Source organism: Caretta caretta, chromosome 5 (genome assembly GCF_965140235.1).
Source record: "Caretta caretta isolate rCarCar2 chromosome 5, rCarCar1.hap1, whole genome shotgun sequence".
Lineage (NCBI taxonomy): Eukaryota > Metazoa > Chordata > Testudines > Cheloniidae > Caretta > Caretta caretta.
The window spans coordinates 81313071-81336925 of record NC_134210.1 but is presented as its reverse complement, the minus strand read 5'-3'; the positions used below and the strand labels follow the sequence as shown (position 1 = coordinate 81336925).

Sequence of the window (23855 nt, the reverse complement as noted above, 5' to 3'; positions counted from 1 at the left end):
GCAGCACTATAAATACAACTTAAAAAAAAAAAAAATCTCAAATATGGTCAAAAGTACTGACTAAAATAGAACAGCACACACAGAAGTTTGAGGAAAAAACCTAAAGTTCATTAAGCGGTTTTAGGCTAGTAAAAATAGATCTAGTCCCTAAATTTTGGGCTAGACTTTAAAGGAGGATACCATTCCAAAATTCAATTCAAGTTTTTCAGGGAAGATTAATCTGACCATAACTATCAGTAGCAATTTACTCTAACTACACTATGCAATTTATTCTTTTATCAGTGCACATGAGTTTTACCTACCATGAAATCCATGAACATGGAAAAGCAAGCTGAAGGGAGTTTAAACTGACAGGAGTATGTTCACAGAAATGCTGAATCATCCAGGCACAGGAAGGAACAAACAAAAACTTATCTACTTTTCCATAACTGTTGTTCGAGATGCGTTGCTCATGTCCATTCCATTCTAGGTGTGTGCATGCCCACGTGCACAGTCAGAGATTTCTGCCTTAGTGGTATCTGTAGGGTTGGCTGTGGCGCCCCCTTGAGTGTCACGCTCATGTGCCGATATATTAGATACCGCAGACCCTATGCCCTCTCCGCTCCTTCTTGCTGGCAACTCCAACAGAGGAATAGGAGAGCAGGTAATGGAATGGACATGAGCAACACATCATCTCGAACAGTTATAAAAACTTAGGTAACCGTTTTTTATTCTTTGAGTGCTTGCCTGGAGTTCATAGTCTAACGGCTTGCAACTGCTCTACCAAAACCAGCATTGTCCTGGGCCAGCTGGGTAAGCGCATAATGGGACTTGAACATCTGTACAGACGACCAGATGGTCACCCTACAGATGTCCTGGATAGACATTTGGGCTAGGAAAGCTGCTGAAGAGGCTTGCGCCCCAGTTGAGTGGGCGGTTAGAATCGCCGGAGGGGGCACCTTTGCCTGATCGTAGCAGCAGCGAATGCAGGCAGTGCTCCAAGAGGAAATTCTTTGAGCTGACACTGTACAACCTTTCATCCTCTAGGCCAACGCGACAAACAATTGCATCGACTTGCGGAATCGCTTGGTCCTCTCAACATAGAAGACTAGCACTCTCTTGACATCTAGGGAATGCAACCTATGCTCCTCCTCCGACCTATGCAGCTTTGGAAAATAGACAGGTAAGTAAATGTCCTGGCCCGTATGAAACTGAGACCCAGCCTTGGGCAGAAAAGCAGGGTGTGGTCGCAACTGGACTTTATAAAAGATCATATAGGGCAGTTCCAAGGAAGCGCCCTAATCTCAGTGACCCAGCAGACAGATGTTATTGCAACCAAGAACCATGACCTTTCAGGAAATGAGGAGAGCAGAAAGCCAGAGGCTCAAAATGGGGTCTCGTGAGCCGTGACAGCACAAGATTCAGGTCCCACAGAGGAACGGGATCCCTGACATGTGAGTAGAGACATTCAAGGCCCTTCAGGAACCTACCAGTCATGTCCTGGGCGAAAACCGACCTACCCTTGAGTGGTGGATGAAAGGCTGAGAAAGCAGCCAAGTGGACCTTGGTAGATGAAATGGACATGCCTTGGAGCTTGAGATGCAGAAGGTAGTCCAGGATTAACTGCAGCAAGGCCCGCTTGGGGTCGAATACCTTTATCCAAGATCCAACAAGCGAATTGCTTCCATTTGGCCAGGCAGGTCGCTCTGGTGAAGAGCTTTCTGCTACTCAACAGGACTTGTTGGACACCAGCCGACCATTCCTGCTCCTCTGCATTTAACCATGTGGCAGCCAAGACATCAGGAGCAGCGCCACCAGGTTTAGATGCAGAAGACTGCCATGATTTTGGGACAGCAGGTTCGGCCTGAGCAGTAGCTGTAATGGAGCAGCCACTGAGAGGCCCAGAAGCGTGCTGAACCAGTGCTGGCGCAGCCAAGCCAGTACTATGAGGATCACCTTCGCCCTGTCCTGTTTGATCTTCATGAAGACCCTGTGAATCAACAGCATTGGGTGGGAAGCCGTACAACAAAGCCGCCGTCTACGGGGGCAGAAAAGGGTCCAAAAGGGAGCCTCTATCGATCCCCTGAATGGAGGAGGAAACGTGTAATTTCCTGTTCTGCCTAGACATGAACAGGTCTACCTGGGGAGTCCCCCACCTCTGGAAGATGATGCTGACCACTTCCAGATGAAGAGACCACTCGTGGCGAGACCAGAAGATCCTACTGAGGCAATCTGCCAAAGCGTTCCTGGCCCCAGGGAGGTGTGCCACAATGAGATGGATGTCATGTTGTACACAAGTCCCAGAGCCTGAGGGCTTCTTGGCAAAGGGCAGATAATCTGGCTCCGCCTTGCTTGCTGATATAGAACATAGCTGCTGCATTATCCGTCAGGACCTGGACCACCTTGCTTCTTATGTTAGGTAGGAAGGGTTGGCAGGACAAGCGAACCGCTCTGGCTCCCTGACGTTGATGTGCAGGGAGCAATCGTGACTTGACCAACGACCTTGTGCTGAGATTGCCCAGGTGGACTCCCCACCCCTGGTCCGAGGTATTGGAGATTAGGGTCACTGATGGGGAAGGAAACGCAAAGGGAACTTCCTCCAACAACTATCCAGGATTCTGCCACCCGGTGAGTGACAACCGTACGTGGTCCAGGACCTTGATCACACAGTCCACGCTGTGTCTGTTGGGTATGTAGACAGACGCCAGCCATGCCAGCAGGGGCCTGAGGTGGAGCCACATGTGCCGAACCACATAAGTGCAGGGCGCCATCTGGCCCAAAAACTGCAGACACAGGTGAGCGGTGGTGAGAGGGTGGGCTTGCATGCATGAGATGAGGTCCACCCTGGCTTGGAAACGAGCCTCGGGGAAGAAAGGCTCTGGCTGGAGTCGAGGACCACTCCAATGAACTGTATGTGTTGCACTGGAATTAAGATAGACTTTTCCTCGTTTATTAACAGCCTCAGGTCACAACAGGTGGAGCAAACTAGATTGAGATGCTGCTGCACCTGATCCTGGGACTGGTCCTTTATTAGCCAGTCATCAAGGTTCGAGTAAATCTGAATGCCCCGGCACCTCAGGTAAGCGACCACTAGCGCTACACACTTTGTGAATACTCTTGGGGCTGACAAGAGACCAAAGAGCAGAGCTGTGAATTGGAAATGGCGCTGGCCCAGCACAAAATGGAGGAAGCACCTGTGCCCTGGGAAAATGGAAATACGTGTCCTTCAAGTCGAGGGCAGCGTACCAGTCTCCCGGATCCAGGGAGGCGATGATGGAGACCATGGGAGACCACGCGGAACTTCAATTTCTTGAGAGGACTTGTTAAGACAACACAGGTCCAAAATGAGTCTGAGGCCCATGTTTGCTTTTGGGATTAGAAAGTAATGGGAGAACCACCCTTTTCCTTCCATGTCCCAAGGGACCCCCTCCACTGCCCCCAGATGCAGGAGGTTCTCGACCTCTTGGGAGAGAAGTTGCTTGTGAGATGGGTCCCTGAAGGGGGTCGAAGGGAGGGTCAGCCACGAACTGCAGGGTGCAACCTGAAGATATTGTATTGAGCACCCAATGGTCTGAGATCAGCCATGACCAGGCCGACCAGAAGGGGCAGACAGTTGAAGAAAGAGCGGGAGGGTGGATCTTGGGAAGTGACTGGGGCACCACCCTCGAGCACATCCTCAAAATGCCTTTTTCCTGGCCTCCTTGGTTCCTGGAAGGGCCAGGCTGAGTCGACGAACAGGAAGACAGGTGTCGCCGCTCAGGCCATTGGTCTCTATCCTTTCTACTGTAGGTTCTCAGCCAGGGAGTCCCGCAAGACCTAGACTATGGAGGCGGAGGAGGCAGAAGATGGAACAGCTGCCTGGCCTGCTGAGGAGTATTAAGGCCCAAGGAGCAGAGGGTGGCATGGGAGTCTTTACAGCTGTAAAGCTTTGTGTGAGAGAGGTTGGAGAAGAGCCCTGCCCCCTCGAACAGGAGATCCTGAATGGTGGCCTGCATCTCCAGGGATAACCCAGAGGACTGCAACCAGGAGCTGCACCTCATGACCACCGCAGAGGCAACCACCCTGGCTATCGAATCCGTAGCATCCCAGACCATCTGGACGGCCCGTCACCGCCCCTTTAGTGGAAGAAAGCACAGCGGTGGAACTCCTGGGCTCAGTCCTGTGGGATGGCCTCCTTGAATTTGCTAAGGAAGTCCCACAGGTTAAAATTGTACCTGCCTAACAGGGTCTGGTGGTTAGACACCCAAAACTGCAGGCTGGCCATCGAATAAACTTTTCTGACAAACAAATCCAGTCTCTTGGTGTCTTTGTTTTTCAGCGTGCCACTGATTTGTCCCTGTCTGTCCCTTTCACTAACAGCGGACATGACCAGCGACCCCACTGGAGGGTGTGTGTACTAATATTCGAACCCTTTTGTAGGGATGTAGTACTTCTTTTCCGCCTTCTTAGAAGTAGGGGAAATATAAGAGGGGGTCTGCCACAGCTATTTGGCAATCCTAAGGACCTCTGGGTGGACAGGCAGCACAAACCAGACCTGGTTGGAGGAGGATATAACGTTAAAGAGGTCATCTGACTCCTCTGCAGACTCAATTTTTACGTTCAAATTGGTAGCTACCCTTTTAAGGGGGGCCTGGTGCGCCTTGAAGTTGTCGGGGGTACTGCCCATTTGGGAGGGACCTGCCACCAGTTTGTCTGTAGACAACAACGATTGCACCGCTGGGGTAGGGCTGGGATCCCCTTCCCGCTCCGGGACAGCTCCTTAGATGTTGGAGCCCGATGCATTGCCCCTGCATCTGATTCAGTACTTTGTTCCAACTCCGGTGCCGGAGGCGGTTTTTCCAAAGCAGACAGGGAGGACTGGTGGGAATATGGGACCAGCATTATGGGTATGCCCCATGGGTTACAGTGTGGCCATTGAGCAGGCCACTTCCCCTGCTGCCATGCCGCTGCTGCGGTACCAATCTCATTGGTTGGCAGCAAATCATCCCTCCTTGGTGAGGGGCTGAACTCCCAGTCCGACTCTGACCATTGCCCTTCCGGAGACCAGGATGGAGCCGCTGAGGCCTGAGTCTGCCGACTGACTCTAGTCAGCAACTGGTGAGGTGAGGGCAAGGATCGGTGCCTGCCCAACAAGCAGTATCAGGGAGGTGGAAACCAGTGCCATGATAGGGAGTGATCCCGCCCCAGTGGGGACTGACATCTGGGAGACCGTCTTGGTAAAGGTGACCTGCGCCATGGCAATCTTTGGCGGGAAGCTTGCCGGTACCAGGTGTATGGGGACTGGTGCCTCGACTCCAGTATCCCATGCCTCGTAGAGGGAGACCTGGGCCATCAGGGACCTGGGCCTTCTAACCAGAGACCCCAACCAGTGCTGGGGTCCTAGGCCACCAAGATGGGGATCTATGCCTCTGGTCCAGGGATCAAGGGTGCTCCACTGCCCTATGGGACAGGTCCCATTACTGGCATGCCCTTAGGTGTCAGCAACTTAGCCGAGTCTGGCACCTGGGGCAGCATCTGTGGTGCTGACTGTCTTGCTTGTGCTTTAGCTGCCGGGTCTGCTTCGTCAACGAAGGCCCTAGGAGAACCTGGGGTCCCCTGCCGCCCCTGGAAGTCGGACTCCTGGCTGGGCGTGTCAGAGTTCAGTGGTATCCCCATGAAGTCCCGGGCAGGCACTTGGCCTGACATAGGTCTTTTGCCCAAAGCCCCTTTCCCCTCTAGTGGTGGGGTGCTCTTCTTTTGTTGTTGCTTAGCCACCGCCAAGGGGGAATGATGCCAGATAGAGCCCGGTGCCAGTAGTGCGCTCCACACCCATGCTGAGGTGCTCAGTGTAGGATCTGAGCAGGAGGGCTCGGATGCAGGACGAAGCGCAGCCTCCATGAGGAGGGCCCTCAGGCAGATATCCTGCTCCTTTTGGGTTCTAAGGCAAAAGTTCTTACAGATCCTGCACTTATCCTTTCTATGAGACTCTCCCAAGCACTTCAAACAACTGTCATGGGGGTCACTAATAGGCATCAGTCTGTTGCATGACTAGCATGGTTTGAAGCCGGGGGAACGGGACATACTCCGCTCCAGGATGAAGTCCCAGCTAGGACTAACTACTAAACTAACCTAACATTTACCTTAATGGCTAACAAAGTTCCTACAAAGTATATAAAAAGAAGACAGAACTTGTAAAGAACCGCTAATGCTCTTGCAATGCAAGACGAGACACTCTGACCAACTGTCATGAAGGAACTGAGAGGGCATAGGGTTGGCGGCACCTAATATACCAGAGTATGAGCATGGAACTCAAGGGAGTACCACAGCTGACCTACAGATACCGCTAAGGCAAAAATCTCCGACGACTATGCATGTAGGTGCGCACATACCTACAATGGAATCAACATGGAGTAAGCACTCAAAGAAGAACTATATAAAGTAATCTATTTCTGTACAAGTAAGTTCCACTCTGCTCCTCCTGTAGAGGAAAGGGTGGGTGTGGTAGAGTTGCTGCTTAACCATGTTTTATGTGTTGTCACAAAGGATGTTTCTCTTTTCAGCAACACCTATTAGAGTTAGTTTTATAAAAAATATGGGAAACCCTGCCCACCACCAATATTAATATAAATCCACATGTAAAACATTTTCTGGAATCCACAGTACTAGTCATATTCCCCATTTTTTTACACATTGCAAGTGCAGTCCAAGACACTACATTCTGGTACTTCCGGACAATTATTTCCAGTGGAAATCAGATTTTACATGTGTCTAGAAATTTACATTCACACCCAGAAACATGAAACTTTAAATCCAGCCCAAGGTTCTTGATAACACCTTGAAGTTTAAATAGTTTTATAGTTATTTGGAATTACTATAATCCCCCAAGAGAAAATCTGTCAAGCAGCAGTATAAAGAGAGATGCTCTCACTTTGGCATGATAAGTCTGTTCCAGCTCTTCTTTATACAGTTTCACTTGTGCATCATGCTGCTCTCTCATTTCATGAAGTGCTTGAGCCAGTTTGTGTTCATACTCAATTTGGCGCCCAGAATCCACCTCAACCAGGCGAGTTTCATGTTTCCTTCTTGTCTCGTTGATTTCCTAAGAAAAACAGAAATAATGTTATTCCTATGTTTTACTGAAAATTTCACTAACAATATTCTGGTGATTTCAGTCAAGATGAGCTTTAGACCAACAGCCAAGAGCGAGTCCAATTTTAAGCTGCTATAATTAGAATGTGAAATAATGTCATTTTCAGCTAGCGTTCTGAATAAATGTTGGAGTATTTCACAAGAATATTTCCAGTAGCATATCCACCTTTATATCTTTATAAATTATACTCTGGTGAACACCTCAAAATTTCACAAAGCAGATTCCATATCTGACTCCATAAACTGAATTTTACATCCCATGAGAATAACTAATCACAAGAGTGTTAGAGGAGCACCTTCAACTTGAAATATCACATTTCTGAGGACTGTATACTTTTGCTACAAGTAAACTTTAGGATTTAAAACTTTGGAGGGGAAAACGTACGTGTCTCGCCATTTATTCTGTGCATTTGACATCACTTGAGAAATTTTCACTAATCACTGCTTGGGGAGGAGAGGCAGTACACTTGCACACTCTTCCCCAGGTTCTGCAAAAGGGCGTTTACCAGTAATAGCAGCAAAGTTGAAAATGAAACTGGAAAGGAAAAAGATGCCGACACAGAGTAAGGGATACTGTGTTAAAACATGTTTTTTGTTGCTCTCATGCTCCTCCTCAACACTCATACATAACAGGAAAGTGGAAAGTCCTTACCTTAAAGAGAACACGAACAAATTTCAGATTATACTATTTAAAGGGGTATAGTGTAAAAAAATATTAAGCTATTTCAGTCATGTCACATTCTAGGTTAAGTTCTTATGCTTCCATAATATACAAATAAAAAAAACATACCAGGATTCCCAATAAGCAAGCTGAAATGATCCAAAATGTTTAAAATCTGCTTCCTCTAGAACTAAAACTTAGTATTAAAAGAGAATTACCTCTTCATACATATTTTTACGGAACTCCAAGTCTTCAGACAGACTCTGACAACGATTTTCGAGATCCACCTTCATTAAAGTTTCATCTACCAGCTGTTTCTTGGCAGCAGCTAAGGAGGCTTCCAACTAAAAAATATTAGTATAGTTAGGCTTAAGTAGATCTCTCACACACCACTTATTGACATCTTTAAGCAGCAGTTGAGAATGAACTATCCATTGAAATAAAAAGTTATTAAATTTACCACTTACGTCAAAGTCTGTTTTACCCTCACCTTGTACAACTCTTGTAGTTCATTACAGATACAATCAGGGTACTTCACCTTAATAAGGACAATCATTTTCAAAGGTAGTCATTAATTTCCTTTAATCCCCTCAGAAATTAGCGGAGATTAGTCAAGATTTTCTATTTGGCAAAGACTAATTGGGTAGCTTCAGCAACCAATATCACTACAGCTCTAGGAAAACATCTATTAACTGTTGTTGCAGAGCCTATAGTTAATTTGTAAGGTCTACAAAACCAGTGCACAGCTTTTCTTCCCTCTTTGTTAGATAGTGGGCAAACAACTAAGGTAGGTCAATCAAGAGTTCAAGATCTTGAGCCTTTTGATGTCAACCCAGTAAAACTGTTTGTGGTCTAACTTACTGTGTTCTAAAGTAAACTTGCAAGATTCTATTCACCTACAGAATTTTGTCAATCAATATTTATCATGGTAAAGCATAGGAAAGTAGATTTGGGGCCTGAGAATAAGAATAATTTGTGGTAAACGGGAGAGTGGGAAAAGAAAAAAAAAGATGCAAGTGAACAGACTGACTGTGGTTCTTAAATATTTGTAGAGAACGTCGCATACACATATTGTGTAGGGAGTCTTGATTTACACCTTGTAATAAGATGAGGCCCTGAAACAAACCTTTGTATCAGAGGCCCAGTATGAGGCCTAAGGCCTGAGCTAAAGTAATGGTCAAGACTTTGCTAACATAAAGCAAACTTAAGCTTTGAGCCAGAGGCAGGCCCTGATCACAGAAGCTGGCAAGGAAATGGCTGATGCTGCAAAAAGATACATACCTAAAAGGTACTGGACACTAGATATCAGAACACTCCGATACTTGCACATTCCACACACATAACAAGGAACAGGCTGACAATGTTGTCAGATGCCACCACCGGTGTGGTACTCTGCTCTGGTCAATGTTGATAACAGTCGGCTGCGTGCGTGTGTTCCCTCTGTGCTGTCCCGGCTCTGCAGATCGCTGGCACAGCAGACACCGAGAAAACCCCCAATGACCATAGACTTTGATAAGGTACAAAGGCACCAGGCCAGGTTTATTGTCAAATGAAACACAGTCTCTCGCTCCCCAGATCAGATGTCTACAGTTCTGCTAGCACATATGTGCTCCCAGACAATGGACCGGCTCAATCAGTGGCAGGATTTGCCACTGCCCCCTAGGCCAGACAAAGACACCGCCCCAGGGATGCATTCTTATGCACAGGTACGAACATCACTCCTGACATATTGAGGTGCAACCCCTCTACGTCGCAAGGTACAACCCCTCTACGTAGCAAGGTGCCGCCTCTCACCTTGTACAAGTTGGTTCGAACAAATCAACTCTATCCATCCATCATATTGCCCTTTTGTCCCTGTCTTTAGGATGGGTCAGTCTGTCTTTAGGATGGGTCAGCACATATGTGCTCCCTGACAATGGACCAGCTCAGTCAGTGGCGGGATTTGCCACTGCCCCCTAGGCCAGACAAAGACACTGCCCCAGGGATGCATGTTCCTTGTTATGTGTGTGGAATGTGCAAGTATTGGAGAGTTCTGATATCTAGTGTCCAGTACCTTTTAGCTACGTATCTTTTTGCAGCATCAGCCCTTTCCTTGTCAGCTTCTGTGAGCAGGGCCTGCCTCCGGCTCATAGCTTAAGTTTGCTTTATGTTAGCAAAGTCTTGACCATTACTTTAGCTCAGGCCTTAGGCCTCTTACTGGGCCTCTGATACAAGGGTTTATGTTTCAGGGCCTCATCTTACTACACACCTCTTTACAACAATCCTAAAGGGATTGAGGGAAAGACGGTGGAGAACATGGTCGGCTTAGCTCTTTTACAAGGAGTGGTTTGTTAGCTAAAGAGCCAATCTGTTCAGCAGACTGGATGGTAAACCACTTCATCTCACCTGAGCAATCTGATCTCTCAAATCCTCAAGTTCCCCTTCCAGGCTTTTCTTATCACCAAGTGCTGTAGCCAGGGCAGCTTCTTTGGAATTTAGGGCTGCTTCAAACTCCCGAAGCTTGACTTGGGCTGCGTTATGATCAGATTCTTTTTTTGCATAGCTGAAACAAACCAGAGAAGTTGGTGAGACAAACGTCTAGAAACATCCAACACATTAAAATATGTTGATTTGCAACTAAATACAGCTTTTATACTAAGTATAGTCTTTTGAGCTAACCAGGAGAATATGCTTTTCATCAATTACATAGCGTAATTTAAGTTTATTCGTATTCTTAATTTTTATATTTTTATTATGCTAGAAAATGGTGAATGATTTTCTATTTGTAATTTGTGATGAGCTCTATGTGGATGGAAATTCAAATTCAATTAAAAATGCACAAAAACAGCATTTTAGGGTTTTTTTAAACATACTGATACGCAAGAAAAAAGGTTGATAAGATTATCAAAACATGTTTTGCATATAACACTGGTGTAAAGAAATGAAGTACTTTCTTTAGTTAGTAAATTGAGCTGACTGTAAAATCTGGAATGACATGATGACTAGAAACAGCTAGTAGTTCTCAACTTCTCACCTAGTTTTATTCAGATTGTTTTCCTCTTCCAAGGTTTTCTGCTTTTTAAACTCCCAATTACCATATATACACTCGCTCATAAGCAGAATTTTTTTATTAAAAAAAGGAAGCATCAGAGAAGGGGGTCGGCTTATGAACGGGTACGGGGGGGGGGGAGGTGGGACATAGCCCCCTCCCCCCACAACAGAGGGGGCAAGGAGAGGCAGCAGAGCCAGAAGGGAAGAGGAGGGGCCAGAGTCTCTCCTCTTCTGGCTGCGCTCCCCGCAGCCTCCGAAGCAGCTGCAGCCGTGCTGCCTGGCTCAGCCCGCTAGAGCAGGCTGTGGCCAGGCCAAAGACATCCTCCCCTAGCCTGCCCCAGCTAAGGTGGGAAGGGATGGGATGGGGAGAGTGTGGTGGTCCCGGGATAGGGGTGGGGTCATGTGGGGGGTGGTCACAGGGTTACTCCCTTGACCCCCAGCTTCTGCCTCCTCCCACCAAAAAATTTCCCCACCAGTTGCTATACCCAGCCCTTCAGGGTAAGCCACTGGCAGGCTGGGACACTTTGTTTACTTAGGTTTACCACCCTGCCTGCGGACATTCGAGGTAAACAAACCATCTCAGCCCACCAACGGCTTATACTGACAGCCCAGGAGCCAAAAAGTTTGCCGACACCTGAATTATAGGGTTGGCTTATGAATGGGTCATAAAAATTTGCCATTTTTACTTATCCATCGTGGTGGGAAGAGGGTGTCAGCTTATAAACGAACCAGCTTATGATCGAGTATACATGGTAGTTGCTTAACTTTGAACTAACTAGCCATTAAACTGGACTAGTCGATTAAAATGAAATGAAGAAAATATTTTCTGCACGTACCAAAGAGGCTACTACTGTCAAAAGTTTGTTTAGCACTTTCACTAAACCTGGTTCCAGAAGTTCAGCCCATGACTTACATCAGGTCATTGGTTTCATTTTCCTTAAAATACTGCAGCAAATATACACTGCTTAATTAATATTTTTTTGTATTTAATGTAAATTACAAGACTCATAAGTTTAGACTTTAACATAAGTTTTCAATTTCACATTTAAAAATCTTTCATTTGTAAGACGCTTGAGAGCACGCACCTTTCTGGAGGAAGGGGAGAGAATTAACTGCCAGTTTCCCTTGACCCTTGGAGGAAATAGTGACAAGACAGGCTAGCCCAGGACCCTTACCTCAAACATGCTCAGAAGCCACTTCCCTGCCCCAAAAGAAGCCCAAGCCAGCTTCTTACCTGGAACAGCCTTAGAGAAATAATTGGTCCAGTGGCTCTTTCCCATACACACTAGCCTTTCTGTTTTGCAACTGCAGAATTCGGGGAATTTCCCTGCCCCACTGTACTGGCTCTAACAAACTAGACCTGTCCAAATTAAGAGACTGAATTGCTGATGAGGTTTCTTTTAATAACTATTCACATCCAAAGTCTCCACCAAGGGAGGTGGTAGCCTAGACGGAACTAGTTTTTGCCACTATGCTGCCTAAACACATCTGAGCAGACAAAATGGGGATAAAGATATCCAGCTCCCATCTACGGTATGACCTTACTGTTACGACAGCAAACGGAACTGCACTGGTGAAGAATTATGGATCTCCCCATTTTCTTAGGGTAGACACAGCCAGTCATGCTTTCTGAAACAGTAATGAAGACAGTTTTGTCCGGTAGATGCTAGTACATAAACAATATTCCAACTCTGCTTCAGGGGAATGACCACATAAAAAAATCATACAATCTTCTGTCATATAAACAAAGTAAAAAGATTCTTTCAGTTTATGTTTAATCTTTCAGTTACAAGTATTGCGGCAGATTACTCTTAAAGTACTTAAGTGTTTCAGATAAGTGTGATTTAAATCGACTCCCTTTAAATTTCACTGTCTGCTGCATTCAGTAGAAGCTTTTTTTTAAAAACAGCTAAGTAGCACATCACCTTTGTCCCACGGGTGCCCAAGAGAAGAGGGAATCAAGTAACACACCACTGGCTAGAATAGCCTCACACAGAAGGCAGGTTTAAACTGCTATAATAAAAATTGAGTGTTACTGTCAGAAAAGATATTCAGACTTCCAAAAAAAAAAAAAAAATGTTGGGGAGGCTTTTGATTTGGTTTTGTTTTACATTAGTCTTTCAGAGTGGACAAGACCTGAATTTCTAAACAGTGAACACAGAACTCATAAAATGACATCACAAGAGACTGAAAGACAGACAGAGAGGAAATGCAATGTTGCTGTAGCCATGTGGTTCCAAGATATTAGAGACACAAGATGGGGGAGACACTCGAAAGCTTATCTCTCTCACCAACAGAAGGTGGTCCAATGAAACAGGGGTTCTCAACCTTTTTCTCTCTGAGGTCCCCCTTAACATTCTATAAAAACTCTAGGACCCAGTGGGAGAGCCTCAGGACAGGAGTCTTGGACATAGGTGGAGTTTGACTTCTATTTTGAGGGAGGGGGGCAAGGGCCAGGGGGGCTTGAGTCACCTCCACATGGTAGAGTCCAAGGAAGGAGTGCCACCTCCACCCCCCAACTCACCTCAGCAGGCCACCCAGCCCGTCTGGGTTGGGTGTGGGTGGTGGTGGGGGGCATGTGACCAAAAATTATAACTCAAACGTGGGGAGCTTAGCTGAAAAAGTTTGAAAAACAGCTTAGGATGCACGGAGGGGGGTAGCGGACACAGGACTAGGGGCTGTGTGCAGTCAGGGGTAGCTCAGGGTGTAGGGAGAGGGGTATTAAGGGATGTGTTCTGGCAGGACTCTCCTACAGTCTCTGTCCCCAGAGGGGTCTGCCAGCTACAGGGCCAGGTCTCCCCACCTAGGGGGCTCTTACCAGCTACCTCCATGGGAGCAAAGGGGGCTGGCAGTAGAGGAGCAGCTTCAACCTGGGGCACCAGCAGGAGAGGAGGGAATGCTGACACTGCCTGCTCTATAGGACCAGCCAGAGCAGCAGCTGCCCTGCACTGTCTGGCTCCGGCTTCCTGCCTCCAACCTGGCCAGTAGGCGGGAAGAGAAGTTGTGGGGTGGCGGGAGGTGTGGAGCTACCTCCAGGACTGCAGTGCTCTTGCACTACAGTTTGGCGGGGGGAGGGGGGGGGAGAGGGGGGCAATGCCTTCCATGTCTCCAACTCTGCCCAAGGGTTCAGGGCTTCAGCCCAGTGGGGGGGGGGGGGGGGGGCGCTGAGGATCAGGGCTTCAGCCCAGTGGGGGGGGGGGGCTGAGGATCAGGGCTTCAGCTGTGGGGCCCCACTGACCCCTTGAAAGGGCTCGCAGAGCCCCACGGGGCCACAGACCCGGTTGAGAATTGCTGCAATAAAAGATATTGCTTCATCCACCTTGTCTCTCTAAGGCTACGTCTTCACTAGCGGGTAGTGATCGATTTATCACGTCTTGTCTAGACGTTTTGTTCAATATCTTCATAAATGATCTGGAGGATGGTGTGGATTGCACTCTCAGCAAATTTGCGGATGATATTAAACTGGGAGGAGTGGTAGATACGCTGGAGGGGAGGGATAGGATACAGAAGGACCTAGACAAATTGGAGGATTGGGCCAAAAGAAATCTGATGAGGTTCAATAAGGATAAGTGCAGGGTCCTGCACTTAGGACGGAAGAACCCAATGCACAGCTACAGACTAGGGACCGAATGGCTAGGCAGCAGTTCTGCGGAAAAGGACCTAGGGGTGACAGTGGACGAGAAGCTGGATATGAGTCAGCAGTGTGCCCTTGTTGCCAAGAAGGCCAATGGCATTTTGGGATGTATAAGTAGGGGCATAGCGAGCAGATTGAGGGACGTGATCGTTCCCCTCTATTCGACATTGGTGAGGCCTCATCTGGAGTACTGTGTCCAGTTTTGGGCCCCACACTTCAAGAAGGATGTGGATAAATTGAAGAGAGTCCAGCGAAGGGCAACAAAAATGATTAGGGGTCTGGAACACATGAGTTATGAGGAGAGGCTGAGGGAGCTGGGATTGTTTAGCCTGGAGAAGAATGAGGGGGGATTTGATAGCTGCTTTCAACTACCTGAAAGGGGGTTCCAAAGAGGATGGCTCTAGACTGTTCTCAATGGTAGCAGATGACAGAATGAGGAGTAATGGTCTCAAGCTGCAGTGGGGGAGGTTTAGATTGGATATTAGGAAAAACTTTTTCACTAAGAGGGTGGTGAAACACTGGAATGCGTTACCTAGGGAGGTGGTAGAATCTCCTTCCTTAGAGGTTTTTAAGGTCAGGCTTGACAAAGCCCTGGCTGGGATGATTTAACTGGGAATTGGTCCTGCTTCGAGCAAGGGGTTGGACTAGATGACCTTCTGGGGTCCCTTCCAACCCTTATATTCTATGATTCTATGATCCCCGAATCAATGCTTGTACTCCACCTTGGCAGGAGGAGTAAGCAGAGTCGACGGGGGAGCCACCATGGTTGTCTCAATGCCGTGAATAGCGTAGCTGAAGTTGCGTATCTTAGTTTGAAACCCCACAGTGTAGCCCAGGCCTAAGAGAGGTAAGTAATTTTAGTTACGCTTTCAAAAAGGATGACTATTTTTCATGTCTTGAACAAAGGACATCTGTGCTGAAGATTCACAACAACTCCTACTCCTTTTAATTAAGATGTTTGAGCTCCCAAAAGCAAAAAAAAAAAAAGTTTCCCAGCAAAACCAGAAGCACACACTTGACATTCCTGAATTACTTTTCCAGAAGAACCTCCATACTGGGTCAGACCAAAGGTCCATCCAGCCCAGTATCCGGTCTACCGACAGTGGCCAATGCCAGGTGCCCCAGAGGGAGCGAACCTAACAGGCAATGATCAAGTGATCTCTCTCCTGCCATCTATCTCCACCTTCTGACAAACAGAGGCTAGGAACACCATTCCTTACCCATCCTGGCTAATAGCCATTAATGGACTTAACCTTCATGAATTTATCTAGTTCTCTTTTAAACCCTGTTATAGTCCTAGCCTTCACAACCTCCTCAGGCAAGGAGTTCCACAGGTTGACTGTACGCTGTGTGAACTTCCTTTTATTTGTTTTAAACCTGCCGCCCATTAATTTCATTTGGTGGCCCCTAGTTCTTATATTATGGGAACAAGTAAATCACTTTTCCTTATTCACTTTCTCCACACCACTCATGATTTTATATACCTCTATCATATCCCCCCTTAGTCTCCTCTTTTAAAGTACAAAAGCCTAGAAGACCTGTTCTTTATAGCGTATAAAAAGGCTATATCCAATTTAAAAACTTTTGAAGATCACAATTAGCAGTATTTGTCAGCAGCAAGAATACAGGAATTAGATTTACTAGTAAGCACACACAAATATTCTTGCAGGAATAAAAGAAAGATGATTGGCACCAACGAGAGAACATATTCAGTTGTAGCCCAGTTTGCTGCCACCAAATGGCTAAAAGATTTGTGCCAATCACAGAGCAAGCTCAAAAAACACATTTTCAGACAATTTTTACTACAACCACAAGATGGCAGGCTTTAATTTAAGAAACTTAGCAATCAAAGTCACTATTTGTACAACTAGAACTTTGATCTGAGCTATCTTAGGTATTTACAGAGTGAATCATTGCAGTTTATTATCAGCCTAATACTAATATAACCCATATGCAGAGATTTCAGACTCTCACTACACTCTATTTTTTTAAAATAAACAGTTGTCCATTTTTGCTATTACTACACAGATCCAACAGTGGGGGGTAAATTTTGAAGTCTGCCACAGCATTTTAACCATATATTTAAACATGCTTCGAGCAGAGTTAGGGCCTGTGTACACAGTAACTGGAACCATATTACCACCAGCTATAACTCACAACTTTAATTATTTCAATGCAAATCCACATGTGCTGATACACCTTTTGTTCAGAATACACAAATGATGGTAAAATACAGGCAGATGGTTTAAATTAGAGCTCCCACTGCTGCCACCACTGCTGGTAACAGTGGAAAGAAAAATGTGTAATATAGATTCAGCCACAGGACAACAACATGACCAGAACCCAAACTTCAGTTGCAAAATACCCGTATTTATTTTTCAACTGATACTACTGATAGTATCAATCCATGTGTGTGTCTCATATTCAGAAGAGTCATTTTAAGAATTCACATTTCTAATAAGATTGGCTAAATTTTAGCAAAATTTAACCAGTTTAAAATCAGAAGGGAAAAAAGCATAGAATTAATTTTAAAAAGTAGTCTAATTACATAGTCAAATTTGTATTTGGATAGCTAATCCCTATATTTTAAAAAGAAAAAGCTACAGACTTTCTGGTCGCTCTGCTAGAGTGATACCACAACATACAGCGAAAGAGCCATTCCACTGGAAATCTTTGTAACCCTTAAAAATGTGTCATTCACCACAGCTCTAAATGAACCTGAGAGTTTGTTTCAACAAGATCAGTAAAACTGATTGAGTTTTGCAGGCACAAGAAAAACTACTATATATAACAAGACAATACACAGTATGCATGTTTATAGTTCTTATTTAACAGCAAAAGCTCTTCTTGTTTGTCAACTTTATCTAGTTTTTCCTCCATAAAGAGGGAGAGTACATAGTTAAGTAAATACCTGTTTACTAATATGCTCATAGATTAGCTCAAAACTGTGCTCCTTCATGTACTTTGACTTTCAAGTGTCTAATTCCGTCTCAAATAAAAAGGCACTAAACTGCCATGAATTCCACATTTTCAAAAATATATTGATTTCAATAACAGGACAAAGCGTACAGTGCTTACTTAGTATTTTTCAATTCACTTACTTTTATAGTGTAAATATTTATAATAAAAATATAATTTCTTTTAAGTACTGTAGTGCAATCTCTTTAGCATGAAAGTTGAACTTACAAATGCAGAGTTATGTACAAATAACTGCATTCAGAAATAAAACAATGTAAAACTTTAGAGCCTACAAGTCCACTCAGTCCTACAGCCAATTGCTTAGACAAACAAGTTGGTTTACATTTGCAGGAGATAATGCTACCAGCTTCTTGTTTACAATGTCACCTGAAAATGAGAACAGGCATTTGCATGGCACTGTTGTAGCCAGCGTTGCAAGATATTTAATGTTAGATGGGCTAAACATTCATATATCCCTTGATGCTTCAACCACCATTCCAGAGGACATGTGTCCATGCCGATGATGGGTTCTGCTCGGTAACCAGCCAAAGCAGTGCAGACCAGCACATATTCATTTTCATCATCTGAGTCAGATGCCACCAGCAGAAAGTTGATTTTCTTTTTTGGTGGTTCAGGCTATGTAGTTTCCGCATCGGAATGTTGCTCTTTTAAGACTTCCGAAAGCATGCTCCACACCTTGTCCCTCACAGATTTTGGAAGGCACTTCAGATTCTTAAATCTTGGGTTGAGTGCTGTAGCGATCTTTAGAAATCTCACATTGGTATCTTCTTTGCGTTTTGTCAAATCTGCAGTGAAAGCGTTCTTAAAACCAACAGCATGCTGGGTCATCTGAGACTGCTATAACATGAAATATATGGCAGAATGCGGGTAAAAAACAGAACAGGAGACATACAATTCTCTCCCAAAGAGTTCAGTCACAAATTTAACTAACTCATTTTTTTAAATGAGCGTCATCAGCATGGAAGCATGTCCTCTGGAATGGTGGCCAAAGTATGAAGGCGCATACGAATGTTTAGCATATCTGGCACATAAATATCATGCAATACCAGCTACAAAAAAGTGCTATGCGAACGTCTGGTATCACTTTCAGGTGACTTTGTAAATAAGAAGCGGGAAGCATTATCTCCCGTAAATATAAACAAACTTGTTTCTGTTAGCAATTGGCTGCACAAAAAGTAGGACCGAGTGGACTCATCAGCTCTGAAGTTTCACATTGCTTTGTTTTTGAGTGCAGTTATGCAACAACAACAAAAATCTACATTTTTAAGTTGTGCTTTCACGATAAAGAGATTGCACTATGGTACTTGTATGAGGTGAATTGAAAAATACCATTTCTTTTATCATTTTTATAGTGCAATTAATTTTTTGAGTTAATCGCATGAGTTAACTGCAATTAATCAACAGTCCTAATTATTACTGAAATTCAGGTAGAGGAGAAATATGTTTTAAAGTATAATGACAGATGGCAGAGTCTCTCTCACAAGCATCCTCAATGGGGCTTGCCTGAACGTAACCTACTAACTGCTAAACAAAGAGAGACCTATAGTAAAGTGAAGTTTAACTGCTGCTGTTTTAAGAGCCTGGATCCCTCTATTATGAAGACAAGTAAAGTATTTAAATTAAGGAAAAACTAAGGCCTGTCTACAATAGTCTTTTATCCCTTAAAAATTCTCACCAACGTAGTTCTACCAAGAGGAGCAATAGCATAGATGGGGCAAAGAATACCAGTGACCAGAGTTTTAAAACCCATCTTGTCTAGCTCTAAACAGGTTCAGATGAGATGCTTGTTAAAGCTGCCACCCAAAGCCCTATCTAAACTAATACTCCCAACTTTGCTACATACCATGGAACGGCACTGAAAGCATATTTTAAGGATAAAGCTGGTGTAGACACAGCTACACAGGTCTACGATCGCAAAGTGATGGGATCAGTCCATATTTCACCAGCATTCTCACACTACATTGGCATAATGTCAGTAGTAGTAAGTGTTCTGAACTGCCACTCTTGACCAATCACATTCACTGCTTTGGTACAATGATTAACACATGGTTTTGATGCACTTATTGAGCTCTTTTTCCATTGCAACTATATAATAAGATTGAGGCAATGAAGTAACCTGGTCACTGTGTTCACGTAGAGATACATAGTATCAGTTTTCCAGATTTTGTTTTCTAGAGTAGTAAGACAGTAAAGCCAACTTTCAGTAGGGAAACATTTACATTTAAACTTAATGATCAGATGAGAGGTTCTCTTATAAAAGCATTAGTGTTTGTAGGATCACCTTTACTTCTGTTTTGACATGTAAACCAATTCCTTCCTCACCATAAATTTTTCCTTTAGCTTTCCATATGGTAATTTGGCTCTGGTTCTCATCACACAACCTATATTTTTATTAGAGCAAACTACCAAATCAAAGCTAGCCACTTATACTAGAATTAAGTGATGAGCCATCACTCAGATCCTAAATCACCAACGGCCCACCAGAGCATCTCACAGGGCCCGCAGCCTGCTTCAACATAATATACTATTGAGCAGCGGATTCTATAGCATTTTGTCATCATGTTTACATTATTTTAGTTTACACACGCTACTGTGCATAGGTTGTTTCTATCTAAATACATGCAAAATAAGCTGAATTTAAAATCTAAATCAATACAGGTGACTTTAAATTTTATTAAAATATGTAGAATCTGTTTGGCCCATACAAGATTGTGCTTAGGTTTATGTGGCCCTCCTGTGTAAAAAGGTTGGGCCCCGCTGACCTAGGCTAAGAAGTGTCTCATCTGTTAAACTACTCAGAAATAAAAGTGCTTGAATCCACCTTATCTACTCAGAGGCCTATTCAGCACTCCTTACTCAGGAAAATATCCCCATAAACATTTAATCCAGACTTGGTGGTTAACAGTAGTTTTAGAATGCTGTCTCACTTTTCAAATTGACATTCAAACAAACAGAAAGAACCTCACTTTTTCCCCCACTCTTCTTTTCCTTCAGAATGAAACCCTTCAAACAAGAAAACACTCTGGTTATTGGAAGCATATACCACCAGTCACCCCGATCTCATGCTTGCGGATATCAAAGGTGCTCAGAGGAACAGTTAATTTTTCCTAAAGGGCTTAGAAGTGGGATGCAAAGGACTTCAAAACAACTGTGTGCGCGTACCTATTTTGTTTCACAACAAACAATATCACAAGGATGTTTATTGTGAGCTCTAACTCTATTGAAGAGGTTAAGGTACTGAATCCTTAACATTTTGAATAAAGAAGTTCTTTGATAATCATACTGAAAACAGGTATTAAGAACTTTTTGTTGTTAACAGTCTGACTAAAAATCCCCCGATAGCTCCCGAGTTGTCCAACTTTAATTCTCCCGGCACTTGTGAAATCACCATTTCATTAGTTGTCCAATCATAGTCTTCCAGCCTGTGAAAAAGTCTTTCAGGCCCTCTCAAAATATTAAACACGAAAGTACAAGCCAAATTTCTCCATTCCTCTCTGCAAGTCACTATTAATAGATTGATCACCTCTGCCCAAAGGAGTGTCTAGTGTAGTAACTGAGTGTGTTTGGTTTATATTTTTTCCTTATCTACTTATGCTCTTTAAGTTTGCATTACAAACAGAAGAGTAAAAAGAAAAGCTACAGCTCACGAAAGCTTATGCTCAAATAAATTTGTTAGTCTCTAAGGTGCCACAAGTACTCCTTTTCTTTTTGCGAATATAGACTAACACAGCTGCTACTCTGAAACCAAACAGAAGAGTGATTTTTCATTATCAAATTTTCAATTTATGTTCTCTTTTTTTGCTGTTACAGAAGTCATTATTTAGAAGAGTGTACCTGTAAATACAGGAAAATATAATCAAGCCTGAAAGTATTTTTAGATGCTAGCTAGACGAGTGTTGGATATACCTGTATCTTACAACTGTCTATGCAAACCCAGAACTTGAGAAGTTTATGCACCAAAAGTAAGTAGAAACCTTCTGCTAGAGAGTAATGCCAAGCGATAAATTTTTGCGGAATAATTTTTTTTAATGAAAGCTTAAGTTTTAAGTGCTTACAGAAGACACTTGCAAAATGTTAACTGACTGCTATCATCCTGACATCTCAGATTGGTAAAGCTATGAAAAGCAGCAGAGGTATTGGACCAAACAGCAACAGTGTGAAGTTAACAAGATTCAGGTCAGCTTCACAGCGGCTATTCAGAACCCCATGAAACCACAGGGAAACTTTAGCAGCGAATTGGCATGATTCTTGGGAACACGAGGCAGGCACTCATGTGAGGAAGGGGGAAGTCCTAGTTCCCAAAACCAAGATCAAATCAAGGCCTTCCCCTATTTCCAATATATGCAACAGTAACAGCAGTAGAATTCCTTCCTTTCACTGTAATGACTAAAAATGTGATAATTAGAGCCTGTTCAAAGCACTCATTGCTCCAAATGTCTTAAATTGAGCTGTAGGAACTTAATGCTTTAAAAATCAGATTTTTTTTCTATGTAGCCCTCCACCCTAGGTTGAATAACTCCTTGCACTGTTACAGCTGATCGAGAACAATTAATCTGTGATTTGCCTGCAATATATTTTTCCAGTTTTTAAATATTCTTTTTAAAGCATATTAAGACAACTTCCCTAACCAGGCACTCCAATCCATTTAACATACCACATGTACACCTCAGGAAATGCTGGGACAACTGTTTCAACTTTGCTTGCCTTGAGACAGCAGGGTTCTTCTGAACAGTTGCCCTGTACAGCAGCTGTACTGTGCTTAACACATGCCTAGTCACTCAAGCTATTGCCCCATCTATCAAACCCACATTGAGTCTATTCATTGTCTAATCCCAGCTCAGAAATTCCTTCCTTTAAAACAAAGAATCTGGAAGGAAAACTGGTTTAAGATATGAAGCAAAAGAAGTTACTGTTACTGCATGATAAGATTTAGTCAAAAAAAAATCAAAACACAAGACGTTAGTTCCTCTTGATCATTACAACGTTAACAAGTATCTTCATTCAGCTATAGTGTTTGCTTAAAAGCTGCTTTCACCACTTAATTCCCTTGAGGAGAGAGAGAGCAGATGTGCCTAGCCACTGGACAACTGCCACAGTGAAAACTCAGCCTGTCATGAAAACAAATGCTAGTCCACTTATGAAATCCCATGTTCATTTTATTCCAGCTCACCCATCCTAGAAAGAACGAATACTCAAACTGGGCAATGAATATATTAAATGTAGACAGGATAGGGCCCCTGTAGATGAGCTCAAGGAGGTCATACCATACACAGAGGACTACACATAGGCAACTGTGTGAAAATCTAAAACAGGTGGATGAAGTTGTGAGCACTGGTGGATGCTAGGAGGCATAAAACTAAGCTTGACAAGGGAGGATAAACAGGCAAGAGCCGACTTATAAAGCACTTTCAAAGTGACAAAAAGCTTGAATTTGATGGAATTCTCAGATGGAAAGCCAAACAGAAGAATTCAAAGAGCAGTTATATAATAAAAAAGGAGGCAAGGAAAAAAGTGTAGTGGCAGCTTTTTGTATGGACTAAAGGAGGAAGTGATGTCTGTGGTGAGAGGATGTAACAACATGTAAAAGAGCTCAAAGAAGGTAGGAAACCTGTACCGTACAACCAGTAAGAGCACTCGGGACCAGTGTATAAAATATAGTACTCAATAACTAGGAGACCTCTTCTAAAGGAGTTGTCAAACTTTCATGAGAACCAAAATTTGAGATATTACGGGACCACCAGTCCTCCCATTCATTATTATTCAGACGATTTAAAGAAATTATTTTTGCCCCCTTTTAATATTAGAATTAAACCACCAGAAGGGAACATCAGAACACCCAGCCTGACCTCCTGTACGTCACAGACACTGAACCTCACATTACCCCATATGAAGCCCAACCACCTGGATTAGACTAAAGCACCACAGCTATAACAGCTAAAAAGAAGCCAGGAACACATGGTCAGCCAACTCTCCAGAGACTACCAGAAAGTGCTCTCCAAACCACAGCCTCTACTTTAGTTTAAGATTTTGGGAACAGAAATACATCTGAGCTTGAACGGATGCCTGTAGAATACCTGGATTTTAAAATATCTAGCAAGGATCTAGGGAACTATACACTTGTTAGAAGGTCTTCAGTCATAAGAAAATTCAGATTTTAGATCATAAACAACTAACAGAACCTTTCTTGCTGTATACACAACTCCTAAGTGAATACAGTACATGGGACTTGAAAAGTTCAGTAGGCTCCTAACTAGCTGGAGGACTAAGGCCTGAAGAAGATGAGGAAGAGGATGGACAGCTTGAGCACATCTCCCCAAGGTCCAGAAGTATGCTTTGATGAGAAGCTCAGTCCCAGTGGCATCTCCAGCATATGAGGAAGGAGCTATGGCATCTGCTAAGATGCTTCTGGCCCTGAGCCCTACAACTTTTGATTCAGCCTCTGAG

At 44.0% G+C, this 23855-nt stretch overlaps 1 protein-coding gene across 1 annotated transcript in view; it reads right to left on the bottom strand.

The window, feature by feature from the left end:
* Positions 1–23855, bottom strand: part of LMNB1 (lamin B1) — a 42898-nt gene that overhangs the window by 15717 nt on the left and 3326 nt on the right. Inside the window, exons 2-4 of the mRNA XM_048850872.2 lie at positions 10154–10310; positions 7987–8112; positions 6887–7057 (exon numbers count right to left, since the gene is read on the bottom strand). Of these exons, the coding sequence (XP_048706829.1) occupies positions 6887–7057; positions 7987–8112; positions 10154–10310 (454 nt within the window). The remainder of the gene's footprint in view (positions 1–6886; positions 7058–7986; positions 8113–10153; positions 10311–23855) is intronic.